Genomic DNA, 15372 nt, shown 5'->3' on the forward strand with positions numbered 1-15372 from the left:
ACGCTATATATGTGATCAACTTGTGAGAGCCAATATACGTTGAATAACTTTAAATATCTTACCTAAAGAGATGCCGTAGCCTTTCTGGAGACCGTGGGGATTAGAGGGCGTCTTGCAGTCCATTGTGACCTCTTTCCTTAAAACTGTGTCAATGTCGACTGCACTGAAGAATGCTACGGACTATAAAAAAGATTAAAATTAATTGGTTTTCAATTATAAATACTTAGAAATATGACAATTACATACAGAAGAAGTCTGTTTCGATGGTGTTGATGATGAATAGGATAACGATGTTCACGGTGAATGATGTTTATGATGGTATGGTGACAATAATGACTATAATGATGAAAGCAACAATGAGAATGATATATTATGACTGGATTGAGTTGATGAGAAAAAAAATTATGAAGCAGTGAAATGCAGATATATTATCCATGGAAGCATATATTCACTAAAGGCTTGCAACATGTGAAACTTACCTGAGGTAAATCATGCATACCAACGTTATACGCAAACACAGACCGAGTGAGAATGTTGGTAATCTGAAGGGCCAGAGCAGCACGGAAACGATCCTCACTGTTCACAAGATATCGCACCTCATCGTGAATACTGATACAAAATCGGCCATCAATCTCATACTCCTCAAACAACCACCGCATGCTGACAAGCATCAGGTGGAGGTAGTCGACGGCTGAACTTTGAACTACCCAGTTCACTCTACTCGTCAGAAACTGATAATTAAAAGAATGTTGTTATGACTTTATAATTATATCCTTTTTTACTCATGTATGCATAAGATTTATACATCCTGTTTTTCCATCCCACTATATTGTGTAAACTTCCTTCCACTCTCCTTTAAAATTTATAATAATAACAACATATGGTAAGCCATACCAGTTTATTACAATAAACAGTAAAGTAAAGCAATAGTATAGCACTTAAAGACTAGTTTGCACAGTAGGTTTGATTGTTTATGTAGGCACATGATGGGCTAATGATTGTCAATAGGAAATATATCACATCTTATATAAAGCAGAAATCCCTTTTATTAGCACAAACATTTCACATACCACAGGAATGACAGCAAAGCAAGCAAGTTTGCCAGTACTCTAGGACACACACAATTCTACTGTTTTCCAAATACGTAAATGAGTTCTTGTTTAAGCAGAGATTCATTATGCATACACAGGAAAAACAGCTTATAGGTAAACTATTTACAGTATAGGATTTTACACCAAGGTAAATAGTGAAGATGGCAACTTTCAAACCAGGATACATGCGCTCCAAGGCCACATCTTATAACCACTATGCAAGACAATCTCCACTTAATCTATCAAACTACACATTTACATACAATATTTCTCTTACCTCATTATTCACACTATCTGGTTCTAAAGCTCGAGTGATGCGACACTGCAGGACGGGCGTCTTGGGTTGGGCAGAGTCAGCGATGCTCTCAAGCTTGTTGAACATGGCTGACTCACTACGGAACAAAAACATAGGACTTTCTGTATAGAAACGCCAATGCGTTTTAATAAAGTGGATAAAACACCATACCAGCTGTATGGAGCTGAAAGTTCCAGTCCTGGTTACAGTAAATCCAGGATAATTTTTATTACTTAAAACATTACAGCAATGTATACAATATCACAGTTCCTTCCTATCTATATAGTTAGTAACTAACTATTGAAGTAGGTGGAAAGTGCCCCACAGCTGTCTTGGCCACTAGAGAGATACAGATGTCATTCATTTTGGAGGGCTACTCCAATAATTTAGATTAGATATCTAAATACCTAAAAGCCTTTTTTCCAAAACCCTCACAAAAGCTCTGCCACTTTTGCCATTGGGACCACGGGAGATAAGAGGCACAGGGCCCAAGTCAACTCTTGGTGACCCTGCCTGTGAGACACGGGTTAATTGACTTAGAAAGAACTATAATGTCTTAAATTAAGGTTCTGATCTTTCAAACTATATTTGATAAAATGTTTACCTGCCACCTGTCCACTGCATTCCCTCTGTTAGATCCTCAGTCACAAGTTCTTGGCTATGAAAAAAAAAACTATTTGTAGCCTTTGTAGTGTAAATATTCCTATTTTTCAAACATCTTTTGTAATGACTTTGCATAAAGCTTTGAATTGACTTTATTAATTAATTTAAGATCTTGTAAAACAATTTTTTTCTTCATAAAACAAGTTTTCCCGCATATGAAAAAAAAAACTGAACACCATAAACCTACATGTCAAACAGCTAAGTACATTTTCTGATTTATTGAATGTAAACAAAATATTAATTAACATAAATGATTACTTGGTGTTGAGGCGCCTGGCCAAAGTTCTGAGTGTTTTGTAGCCAATGAGGTTGTCTCGGTCTGGTTGCAAGTCAACAGATTCCATGGCTTCAATTCCTGCCTCGGTCAGTTTAAACCTAAAAGGTGCAAGAAAAAAATCATTAATAGTCTGGAAAAGCATTACCAAGAACTAATTACCCAAAGTAATAAATTACCTTAAATGCCAAAATTTTGAGGAATATAAATGAAAATATTTTTTTTAAATAGTGGAGGCAACAATTTTCCCTTTTTTCTATATATGCAAGTAACAGCACTTAGTTCTTAACACTGTATGTACACTGTAACAAAGATTATACACCTTTATCTTAAACATTTTAAACAAAACATGATCTTTGAACATGATCTATTTACAATATTACAGTACAATTACATGAATTCATAATAATTATCAAAAGAGCATTTAGTACAATTTTTGATTATTTTCTTTCATATAGGATTCTAATCCATACCATAACATGCAGCCTTAATTCTAAGTCATTACTCTATTAACTCTACATCTATCCAATAGAAAAATCCAATATATAAAAAAAGAAAAGAATAATATTTGGTCATTAACATTGTGTCATGAAATAATATTGGAAAATATAAAACTACTGTTGTTTTAATTACATTTCTGCTAATTTCATATTATAAATGAATTGTATTTGCATTGCAAATAATTGCTATAAATTAGTTCAAATTTTACTGTAACTGATTTTTATGTCAACAAAAATAAAATTATAAAGAACGTATGTCATCCTTGTATGAAAACATGCCAAAAAACGCTATTAAGGGGAAAATTTCATGTTTTTGTTCAGTGTCCCCTCTATAAGGGAACCCTATTCAGGGGACACCCCTATTAAGGGGACACTTTTTTTAGTCCAAATAGGGGTTTTACTGTATACATACTAGAGATCTTGCTAATCACATTATTCCTTCTAAAAATTGTAATATCCAGTGCACTCCATTTTGAGTGGATTTAAGGCAGAAGCATAGAAGCTAAACTGATGGTTATGTGTGCACTGAATCACAAAGACTTACATCCTGGTTCCTTTCGTTGCCTCATACATTGTTTTTGCTTTTTCCTTTGCTTCCATCAAACCCAACCGATGATTAAACTGCATCAACAGACGCACCGCAAATGTCTGACCAGCTCCATAAATTCTCCCATAATTAAATACCTAATATAAATATAAAGCACTTGATTGTAAATTAAATGAATTCAGATTCAATTTGTTCTCAAATGAGCTGACATTCTAATATTTTTGAAGCTGGGATCATCTGTATATTCCAGATTGAAATGTGAGAAATCAAAATTCTCAACTGCTGCCTGGTATATGAATATCTAATATCGACTTCTTAGAAGTAGAAACAGTTGGTGTATTGGTTGTGGCCTGGACGCCCAACCCAACCTTGGGGTCAGGGTTCAAAACTCTCACTGTGCAAAGCACACTTTATCAATGTTTGTCACTCTCTACCCAGGAGTATGAATAGGTAGTTGGTAGGATGTTATGAAATTGAATGTAATAGTTTTATGCACTGAGTATACGCGCACGACTAAGTATCTCCTCAGTGGGTAGATAAGGTTGCACTTTGTGCTGGTTTGCCGTTGTATGTTACCCAATGACCTGGAGTAATAATAAGCAATGATTTGGAACTGCCACTTTGGAATTATTATTATTATTTCTTCATGTTCGTTCTAGATCAAGTATACAACTAGTAAAATATAACATATTGCTCAAGACTATAGGTGTATACACTTGTTTACACCTAGCCCGACATGGTCTCTGACTGAGAAAATTTGGCAAATCTCTCTACCATACATTATTTATTGGCTTTTGAAAGGCATGAAGAAGCCATTTGATAAATACACAATCAGGGGGTTTGTTTGGAATATACCTTAGCCTGATCTCTGCTGATGGATACAGTACTAGCTGTCTTACTATGGAGGTCTGTTTCATTGGATTTTTTCCCTTGCAAGTTCATCCAACCAAATGCTGTACAGCCTAGCATTTGAAATAAAAATAAAAGCAAATATGGTATTTAATTATACAATATAACTATCATAGGAATACCACAACAAGTTTTGTTGGAATTATCAAAATATATCTGTAAAATTTTAAGAAAAATGGCAAACATGTGTGCATATGATACCAAGTAATAAATGTAATAATTTACCATGGAAACCACAAAAGTTGGCATCGCCTAGCAGAGCAGCGATCCATAGTTCTTGCGAATCAACATCAGCACCCACAAAATGATACCCAGGGGGCGCCTGTACCATCGACTTCAGCTCACTACCAACTCTATCTTCCTACGTTAAACAAATAATGATCATGTGGTGAGAAGCGAAGAGCAAACACATGAAGACTGTCCAGACTATCAAATTTGATTTGACAAAAACATGTGACATGCCTAAATATGGTCATCATGACATCACATCATGACCATATATAGGCACATTATGACTATATATGGGCATACAAGTTTTTTTCAAAGAAAATTTTATAATCAGGACAAAGCTTTAGCGAATGACAGCTAAGAAGAAGACAGGATGATATACTTACCCGCGCATTACTCGCTGTTAACCAGGTCGGTTCGACAGCTCGTCTTGTAACTGTTCCACTTGTTATAACACGTGGTAGGATAGCGCCATAGAAATTATCTTCATCGTAAAGCTCGCTTTCAGTTGTGGCCTGAGAAAGATGATTTTTCTCAAGACCAACAACAAACTGAGAACTACAGATAAAAAACCCAGAAAATAAATAAGTACATAATTCAAGGACTTCTATGTGTATTTATAATTGATTATCGAAACAAACTAAAATAAATGAAGTACAAACAACTAACAAAGAATCTTCAACTGCTATACATCCCACTTTCACTTTCGAGCAGTCATCATCCTTATCAGGTCATCATATTTTTTTTTCTGGTTGGAATCTTTCCTCGTATTTGTATACAAACAGATGTTAATTGTCCGTTCCTATTTATCATTTATCAAATTCCATTTTTCTAATGGTTTCTGCAATTTTGCTTGAGCTCATCAGGAACCCTCCATGACTCTGGAAGGAATAGGGGCAGAAGCAGTGACCACGTAGGTTATTCTTTCAAATTGAAATGACCATTATGACAATAAATATTCAGTTTAAGTTCCACTGCTTATTTTGTTCTTAAACTCACTTTATTCTTTTCTGTGCATTGCGCCAGAATGAAATGAATTTGTTGATTTCTAGAATGCGGTCTGCTTGGGCCCCACCAGAAGCTTTTAATGTGCCGTCTTCCATCTTGCTCAAGAAATCTTTTGCTAAGGGATTGCCAACGTTAAACCGGAAACCATCCTACAAAAATCAATTGTTCATTAAAAGATACATACTTAACAATTCAATCTACTAGATCAATATAATATAATAGATTTAAGTTCTTTTATATACACCAGAGTTTTAATAAATCACAATAAATGCAGTCTATCAATAATCAATATCACAGTCAGTAGATTGTTCCCATAAGTAACCTATATGAGGCTCGCCATCCCAAAACCAGCATATTGTCGCTAGTTGTTAAACAGAGAAATTCGCATAAAAATGTAGCAGTATTGAATACTTTAGTACAGAGCTGTAATACTTTTACTCATAACTTTGGCAATAATTAGTCGATTCCAGTAAATGACCCATCATTTTTTTAAGCTTAAAATGTGGAGAATAAAAATATATTAAAAAGTAAATTTTCATTTTTTGGTCACTAATACTGGTTTTGGGATGGCAATAAGCCCCATACATGGAACTATACGTACGGTAATCAAAAGATACCAACCGACCTTGTGAGGAAGCTTGTAAAAATGGCAGCCATCAACAAGTACATCCTTGTAGAGTTTGGATTGATGTTGAGCGCCCTCACTCTCCGACTCATCCTCACTAGTCTTAATGCGGAAAAAACAGAACGATTTATATTATTATTATCATCATCCTTATTCTTGCTATCATAATGCTAAAAAAAATTGACTATGCCCGCTGGCATTTTAAAACCAGAGTTGGTCTACACTCTTTTAAAAATTATATAGGTGCCTAATTCTATCATGGTTAGGCGAGGCTTTTTTTAATATCTTGTTTAGCAAACCCGCTGAATGCAGATATTGATGATTTCGAATAAAATTTTATTTTTGGCCATTTAGCACACCCGCTGCCACGAAAAAATGGAAATTTCAGAAAAAAAATAATTTTTTTTTTACTTTTTATTACGCCCTATAAGCTATATGATGAATATTTAAATTAGTGCAATTACAGTAAAGGTGTACAGCATTTTTATATTTATTAACTTCACTTTTTCTGTAACTTATTGGGATTTGAGAGCTCTGTGGGCTAATCTGGTGGTAGCCACTGTGTGTGCGCTGAACCGTGGAGATCTCTATATCCCGGATCAATTCCAATCGCTGCCTCTCCTTGTGTTTCAGCTGGAGGGCTGAAATACACAGTACACTCTTTGGAAAAAAGAAGGTGATTCTTTCCCGGTGTACTGCCCAATCACCACTAGGAGGACCACACTTGAAATAAGTCTTCTTCTAGACATTCGTTTACACTGAATAAATCCAACCCAATATTTTAAATTCATCTTTACATATGTGATGCTAAAAACCAAATCCCCATATTTCTATTTTCAAAATATTTCCATTTCAACACCAATACATTGCATGTATTTTGTTTGTCAGCTATAAGAGTAAAACATGCCTGTAAGTTAAGCCAGAACATGTCAAAAATTGGCAGGTGTACATCTGATACAATAAAAGGCATTAGAAAAGTGAATGATTATATTTTGGTGTCGATTATGGACCATTTAAAGCAAAACATTGCATATCGGATATCTTGAAAATTTAAAAAATTTAATAGAAAGATATTGGCGATGGGCAGAGATATGCTCTCTACCGGGTGCTCTTATTATAATTATTATCATTTTATTTTTCGTACTTACCTGGTCATCTGTGTCTTGTGAATTTATTTTTGATTGATCTTTATGAATGCATTCTTTTTTTCTTAGAGTTGAGTTCTCAGAATTACTTAACATCCTCAGCAAAGCCCTAAAAAACACAAGCCAAATATGGTAAGCCAACATTATCTATATCAATTATTTAGAAAAAACGAAAGCATGCTCCCCTCTCCTGGTGACTGGCTACCATACAGACCGAAGAATGATGCCACTGACAACCCTTGAAGATGATAATTAGCATTATTTCAATTTTCTGAACTATGAAATGTTTTATTTAAAAGATTAATTATGATATTGCTCTTACTTTACTGGAAATTTTGGATTTGGTTTTTCCTTCTTTCCATTTGTATCTTTATTTTTTGGTTCTTCTTCTAATTCCATTTCAGATCTCTCTTCCTGGTCTCCTTGACTTTTTGGAACTAGAAATCCCCAGCCGTGCTTTAAATCATGGTACAAGGGGTAACCATCCCAAGTGAGCCTAAGCAGCTTGGGTGTGACTCGTACTTGTGAGCTGATCTGGACAGGGCCTGGCGCCCAATCAGGACTTCTAGCTTTTGGGCAGAGTTCACGATACCAGCTAAAATGTAAAAGCATCATAGTTATAAGAAATCATTGTAAGAAAGCTGAAAGTTTGACTGGTGGATTACTGGGATCAGTGAAGAATCCAGAAAGGGAGGGACTTTGACAGGTGAAGTGTCTACAATACCTTTAGTCCCACCATTGTTGGGGTTGAGATAAGAATATGTATGATTATTGTACCTCTAGATGGCCGGAAATGACCTAAGATGTTCCAAAAAAACACCTCAATTACACAAGAATACTCTGAGAATTGACAGTGTAAACACCACCCCACCCTCTCCTAAAACTAGTAGGGCCACATCTCCACAATTAATTTTCCAAGGTCTATCTAAATATTATAAGAAGCATTATTTAAATAATAAATTCATACTTTGGGTATCCTGTCATATGCTGTTTAACTTTTGGAAGACGTTTTGACGTTTCAAGGACCGATTGGATACGCTGACGCATTGCAACTTCGTCCCCATCATCTTCACTAGTAGACTGTATGTCTTTCTGTTCCACCGATTCATTTACTATGGTACACTTCTCTCCAAGTTCCTTCTCCGAGTTACACTCTTTTTTGTTTTTTTTCCCTTTCTCATTTGAATTTGTCTCCTTTTTTAATCTCATTTGTGTACATCCCCAATCTAAATCCCATAGCCAAGGATCTGATTTATAACTAACAATAAAAAAAATTATTATTATTAATAGAATTTAAACACAGATACCAATATAGTACAGTTTAACTGTATTTGTAATATTCATTTCATTATTAGGAATGTAATTATAATTATGAGGAAGATAATAATAATGAAAATAATGATGATGATGATGATGATATAAATAATTAGCAAACACAAACAAATATATCAATCAATTTTAAAACAAACACAACTTACATAAGCTTACATCACGCTAGCAAAATAAATTCATCAGGCTCTTTGGAAAAACAGGATGATGAACGCAGACAATGAAGCATACAAACCTTCTTACTGACTCCTAACAGCTGTAAGGCTGGGTACACCAAGGCCCAGCCCTGACAGGACCCAGAAATTCCAATGCCCCAACAAAATGTTCAAGTTCCCTTGACAGGGGTCCAAATTTACCTCAGCCTAACCATGTTCGGTGAAGATGTTTAAGATGCCCAGAAATGGCACTCTCAGACTGTAAAAATGCTTGAGGTAGGGGTTTAGGGTTCCAGACAAGATCAAGTCCTGTAACCCTGGCCCACCTTGTGGCATCGCTACTGCACTGTCAACAGCAGTCAACAAAGATAGTTGTATATGCAATGGTCATATCGATCAACACTATTATCATTTCATCATCACTATCTTATGGTTATTATACTTCATTATCAGAATCATATCACCCAAGAGTGGAGTGGGAAGATTTAAGGTGGAGATTGAGTGACATGAAGAAACCAGTTGCGGAAGAGTAGGGAGAAACAGGTTGGAAATTCTACTTCATTATCAGAATCATATCCCCTAATTACTTTTCATGGTTTAACAAGGAGCAGGCGTCATTTGCAAGGTGCATCAGCGACAGCTTCATCTCCTGTTGGAGGTTCTGGTAAGATTCTTGTGACTCTTGAAGGTACCGGTCCCAATTCTGATTGACTGGCAAGTACGCTTGTCCCATCTCAAGCATCCCAGCGAATGTAACAGGATGAGGAAACCTAGAAAAGGAAACTATATTTATTAAAATCTCCCTGTTTGAGGATAAAAATCTAATTTTTGTATTGCATAGAAGCACATTTCACTGATATGTACTTGTAAGAAGAAGACAACATTGGTCTTGAAGGGGATGATTTGAAAACGGCAATGATGGATCGAGGGAGTTGGAGAAAGAACTTTGTCCATGTCACTGATAAAGTCGGATGAGTTTAAGTAAAGTAAGTATTTATAAATACCAGTACTTTATGTACAGTAATGTTTAGGTTTGCCATTTTCTTTTTATATTTCGTACACTTAATCAATTTTCTTTTTCTTTATTCTTAACCTCTGTCTTTGCTGTTTGTAACTTTTTGGTCTAAAATAAATTCAAATCAATAAATTGAAATCAAATCATTGATATATAAAAATTATATATATATATATTTTTTTTATAGAAAAAAACATATCTCATCATGATTCTCAAGGCCATACTGGCAATACCATATTATTTATCCATTACAGTATTATTAAAATTGATTAACATTTTATATATATTAAACATACCTCACACAAAATTCTTCTAGAAGTTTCACAAATATTTCATGAGTTGCAGCAACATCTTTAGCACAGTATAACATAAGATCCTTAATATAAAGAAAACCACAATTCCAACACATGTTAAAAAACTATACTAAAACTAAATCAACAAAAGAAATCACTTATATTTTTCATGTTATCCCTTACTCTTTTCCAAAAAGTACCAATTTCTTTAATTTGCACGCAGAACAAATAGCTTAAAAGTCTTATCAGAAATATGGTGCACTACTAAAACTTGATATTTCAGTGCTGTGGGTAAAACACAAGGAGTGCAGTGGATGGAATTGATCCAAGGACAAAGGTAATGTAAATATCTCCATACAGTGTCTACTGAGCTAAGTTGCTCTCTCAATAATGCATGATGTCAGTCTAAATGTTGAATAATGGAATGAATCCTTAAAGATGAAAGTGATGATAGCTGCATTTCCTAGGGATTTCCTGAGCATCACTTGTATAAAATTACGTATTAACTTATCCCTCAGGTAGTTTCATCCCTCTTACCTTCCCTATGTCCAATAGAATAGATCCGTTTTACATGCCCCTACCTGAAATTGCACTCTGACATCTTGAATGGTACCAGTTACAAACACATCTCTCTTGCTCTTGTCCAGTTTCTTTCCTGCATCATTATAGAGGGCGTACACATCAGCTAAGCTGTTAGGACTGCCCTCATCTAACCAGGGATGATGGGTCTTTACAAAGATAATAATAATAATAATAATAATGTTTTAAGATGAAAAACATGATAAAACAGCAAAAGGCTTGTAACTAAGCCTTTTGTGGGAGGGGAGAATGTAATTTTTAACAAATTAGCAATATTGGCGCTTCCCTCTCTATTGGGTAAATTCTGGTTTCACCACTGTGGGTGGATAACTACAAACAAAATAAAATTGTCAAATGTATGCTACTGGGCCAGCAAAAGTTTCAAGATTTACCGCAAAGCCGGTTTTCCGTTTCACTTTCTCATTGTGTTCACGAACTTCTTTGCTGTTGCTACCTTTTGAAGATCTTGAGGCTTTCCAAAGAGATCGTTGGAATGTTGTCAGCCCAGAAACGCACATGTGTAAGCTTAGGGTATCAAGAAATCGCAACTTGGTTCCCTGATAAGAAAAAGAATCACACATAATTAATGCTTGCACATATGACTTAATTAAGAATATTGTTTCAGATTTTCAATCTAATGAAGGGACGGATTGGGGAAAAAAAACAGTTATTGTACAGTTAGCATTTCATTAGACGACTGTGGTCAAAAGGATGATTATGATAAGTGATGATTAACATGATTTAACCAATTACCTACTTATTTAATTTGTATATTTTGTAGTGAACAAGATACAAGATATCTTTATTGTTATCAGCAAAACAAGACATTGTCCTTGAACATGCAGCAGTAATAAAAAATAAATAATTAAAGTATATATAATTAATTGTATATAGGTACATAATAGTAATATTTTTGAAATGTACATATAATATATTCAATGTACTGCAATTTTGTATAAATCTTGTAGTGAACAAGATACAAGATATCTTTATTGTTATCAGCAAAACAAGACATTGTCCTTGAACATGCAGCAGTAATAAAAAAAATAATCGAAGTATATATAATTAATTGTATATAGGTATAATAGTAATATTTTGAAATGTACTGTACATATAATAATATATTCAATGTACTGCAATTTTGTATGAGTCTTCTAAAATTTATTACCTTTACATGAAATGTAATGAAACAGAGATGTGTATTTACTATGGCAATTAAAGTTGCAAAGTTGATGGTGAAGATTCCTTCTTGTTGTTTTAGGTTCACATTGGAATATACCCTAGCAGGACCACTATAAACAAGTTGACAACAATTTGCTTGATGACAATGATGACGATAACAATATCTAATGATGATCAAATCCATCGAGTTATTGATATATTTTTTACCTTAATGAAGTATTGCTCTTTGACATATGATCGATCATAACTGACATTGTGGCCGATAACTAGACGAGGCTGACCTCCTTTTGTCGGGTTCTCAAGAGATATCAAATCTTTCAACGATGCCTTTGGTGTTCCCGTACTTGATGAAATCACTAGATGGTCTTCTGTCAGGTTTGGACTACACCACGAGTACCTACATTAGTAAAAAATTACTACATAATCACTGTCAATTATGAGTTCATGATGCAACTAATGGGTTTTTTTTAACACAAAGAAGATGACTTTGTTTTTATTGATTATTTGGCTTTTAACTAATGCAGCTTCTATTATTGTTCTCATTCATCTTATAATATTTCATTATTTTTTTCTTGAACATTTACTGAAGAGAAAAATAGCAAGACATAATATTACCAAGCTTTTGGGGAAACTGCAACTGCCAATGTTGGCAAACTGCCTTCACTCATACAAACTTCCACATCAAACACAACAGCATCTTCCCGAGGATAATTTACTTTGTCAATTCCACCTTTTGCATCATAACGAGTCCATCCACTGCGCATAACCCATTCTTGCGGCATTGGAGGCAATGGATTTTTAGTAAGCGAGCCTGCCAATCGTACATATGGTTTTACTTGTCTCTTGGAAATTTCCCTAAAGTGTTCATCAATATTATCACCCAGTAATGTAGGAAGATTAAGTTGTACATCAGGAAGTATTGATCCTTTTTTGCCCCAAAGACCATGTGCTTTTAATTCCTCTATGCTTTTGTTAATTATTTCTTTTCTTGGTTCTTGTTCTGTATTTGTACTGTTTTTGAATATTTGCTTGTGAAGGGACTCTGATATCATCTGTATTTTGATAGGATTGAACCTTGATGGTCGATTAGAAGGGGATGTGCAGTAGTTGGAACAGCACTGGATACCAACTGATGGCTGTTGTATCAAGTGGTTGCAGATCCATTGGTGAGTGGCAATTTTTGACCATCTTGCTGACCTTTTCAACATAATGTATCTGTTTAAAAGAAAATAATATGACTTAATTACAGTAATGGCCTTGTCTATTGTCTAGGCCATAAGAAGATCCAGCAAGTTGTAGGCCCCCTGTCTAGGCCTACTACTATCGAATTAGCCCCGAAGCAGGCCGCGAGCCAAAGTGGCCACCAGCCAATACGGCTGCCAATATGTGTATGTGTATGGAACGCCGGTGATGCATGCACAATACAGTACAGTCGCTTGCAGTTCCTGGAAGTGAAAAGTCAAGTACAGTACATATATAGTTATAATTATTAATTTTTCTGAATTATTAATAATAAAAGGCATGCGTGAAAATTGATAATGGGGAAAATAACAGCATAGAATGATGTGTGGGATATAAAGGGTAGTTTCTTAGTGCAATAAAATGGATTTTTAAAAATTTGACATTCCAACATGTTTTGGCCATTTTCTCTGAAACACGATTTGCGACGAGTGACTGGTTTGGCTTGTCTTTGCCACATATGTCTACATGTTGCGTGCGTGTGTTTGGATTAGCGAGCATACTGTACTGTTTTATTACTTGAGCATGCAATACACCGGCATTACATACACTTTTTAGCTGGCGGCCGCTTCGGTCTTACTCCCTACTATCTAGCCTAGGCCCAGGGCCTAGCCTTTCTAGTACTAGCAGGTTCTGTCTATAATATAGGTTCAATTATTTCCTCATCAACACTATGCAAAATATATGAAGTACTGTATACGAGACAAAATGATAATAACGAACCAACAAACCATTGCAAAACAAACCCTCCTTCGCAGCTGTGCTGTGTGCAGAGTTCATTTATGTTTGTCTGGCTTGTGTGTGTCGCACGTGTGTCTATTTCTGTTTTGTAAACAGGAGTCAAAACGCGTCAACATACGATTTTGTCAACTCTTTGTATCGGGAACGGTAACAATTTCGTTTCGCAATTTTTGATACTACCGTAATTAAATTATTTTGCTACATAATATGCCTACTCTACTTAACTCTTCACCAAGTAGTGAAACCACAAAACATAACAACATCTAATAATATTTAATAAAGTTTTAGCAAATCAAAACATTGAAGTTATTACTAATTTTAAATGAATTTACCAAATTCAAAAATTGATTGCTTACGTTGAGTTTAAGTTTCTTTAGTAAACAAAGTCGTCACATTTTACAAAAACATACAATTGATTAAAAATGCATCCTAAGCAATTGCAACAGACCTTGATTACAAGGAATACCCAGAAAAGTTTTTTTTTCCACTTGTGAACAGTAAAACAATTAACTGCACAATTGCGCAAAAGAAAAACAACAAAAACAAAAATCTAGAAAGATACTAGAAAATCGTTAAAAGGGTAAATCATTAAAATCATTGTTACAATTGTTACAATATACATCAAAACAAATTTATAAATATTATCATTATTATTAATTCGGTTGTCAATACCTGGTGACAAGCACATTTCTCCTGGTGCCAGTACATGAGGAACGGCATATTTGTGTGTTGTTTAATTAACAATTAATTGTTCTAATATAAATATGACGCTTCAAATTAAACGTTACTAAATAATGTTAAAACATGTACGTCACTGGTTGTGTAAGATAATAAAGTATACAGTATTTTAATTTTTATCTGCTCTCTGGTGTTATATTATGATACCAACTTCATCAATCAACAAAATATCCCAAATAGCATATCATCACAAGTGATGTACAGTACCACAAGAACACTTTTTTTGAAATGTTAAATTTATTCAAATGAGCAATGAATTATCTTGAAAAACAAGTCCATCTTGGAACGAAGCCCATCTTCAAAATCCCCATAAGCTTCTAATCAAGATAGTGTGGGCTTCTTTTCGAGATACAGTATAGAACAGTCACCGGTGCTTGTATTGTAAAATAAATGTCAAAGAAACGAGAACTATTAAAATTATCAGTTAATTGATTTCATGATCATGAAAGCGTATTATTAAGGCCCTATTAACATTATGTTTTTATTGTACAGTATGAGTAAATGCTTTCATCGAAACGTTCCTCTAAATGAATGTGAACAAATCGAATGGAAGCAACATCATTCTCAACACCAGTACTGTTCACTCCAGTAGTACTGGTTTTGATATTTTTTTTCGAATACTTTTTCCAACACGGTGAGGATCAATACGTCTTTAAGATCACGCATTAATACATTTAGAGTATGATTTTGACGGATGTGTAGTTCAACGTTTACAGTGAATTTAAGAGACGTTTATTTCAGCTATATCCCTGGTTCATCCTTTAACCTCAAGATTTCCAAAAATCTCATATCACGTATCCATTTTACACACAACAA

General features: G+C 34.6%; 1 protein-coding gene across 2 annotated transcripts; it reads right to left on the reverse strand.

The window, feature by feature from the left end:
* LOC117101211 (DNA polymerase subunit gamma-1-like) lies at positions 1 to 13896 on the reverse strand. 2 transcript variants are annotated; one of them, XM_033241126.1, is made up of 21 exons: positions 13801 to 13896; positions 12454 to 13053; positions 12046 to 12235; positions 11049 to 11213; positions 10659 to 10805; positions 10081 to 10160; positions 9357 to 9539; positions 8253 to 8543; positions 7608 to 7880; positions 7289 to 7394; positions 6141 to 6242; positions 5507 to 5664; positions 4894 to 5065; positions 4505 to 4640; positions 4226 to 4332; positions 3368 to 3507; positions 2308 to 2424; positions 1991 to 2044; positions 1369 to 1483; positions 480 to 731; positions 1 to 180 (listed from the first exon to the last, which is right to left on the reverse strand). In XM_033241126.1, exons 2-21 carry the CDS (start codon positions 13044 to 13046, stop codon positions 16 to 18), a joined length of 3546 nt encoding a protein of 1181 aa, XP_033097017.1. In that variant the 5' UTR covers positions 13047 to 13053; positions 13801 to 13896; the 3' UTR covers positions 1 to 15. The 2 variants fall into 2 exon arrangements, with proteins under 2 accessions (XP_033097017.1, XP_033097016.1); XM_033241125.1 differs by having other exon boundaries at positions 13809 to 13892.
* Between the last annotated feature and the right edge of the window lie 1476 nt (positions 13897 to 15372).

Source organism: Anneissia japonica, unplaced genomic scaffold (assembly GCF_011630105.1).
Source record: "Anneissia japonica isolate Jap-2015-1 unplaced genomic scaffold, ASM1163010v1 scaffold1946_len758022_cov188, whole genome shotgun sequence".
NCBI lineage: Eukaryota > Metazoa > Echinodermata > Crinoidea > Comatulida > Comatulidae > Anneissia > Anneissia japonica.

Coding starts and splice junctions, on each gene's coding strand:
- LOC117101211 (XM_033241126.1), bottom strand. CDS start 13,046: ATGTTGAAAAGGTCAGCAAGATGGTCAAAAATTGCCACTCACCAATGG. Junction 9,540..10,080: donor CTAGAAGAATTTTGTGTGAG/GTATGTTTAATA, acceptor TTCCTTTTCTAG/GTTTCCTCATCCTGTTACAT. Junction 5,066..5,506: donor AATGCACAGAAAAGAATAAA/GTGAGTTTAAGA, acceptor TTTTATCTGTAG/TTCTCAGTTTGTTGTTGGTC.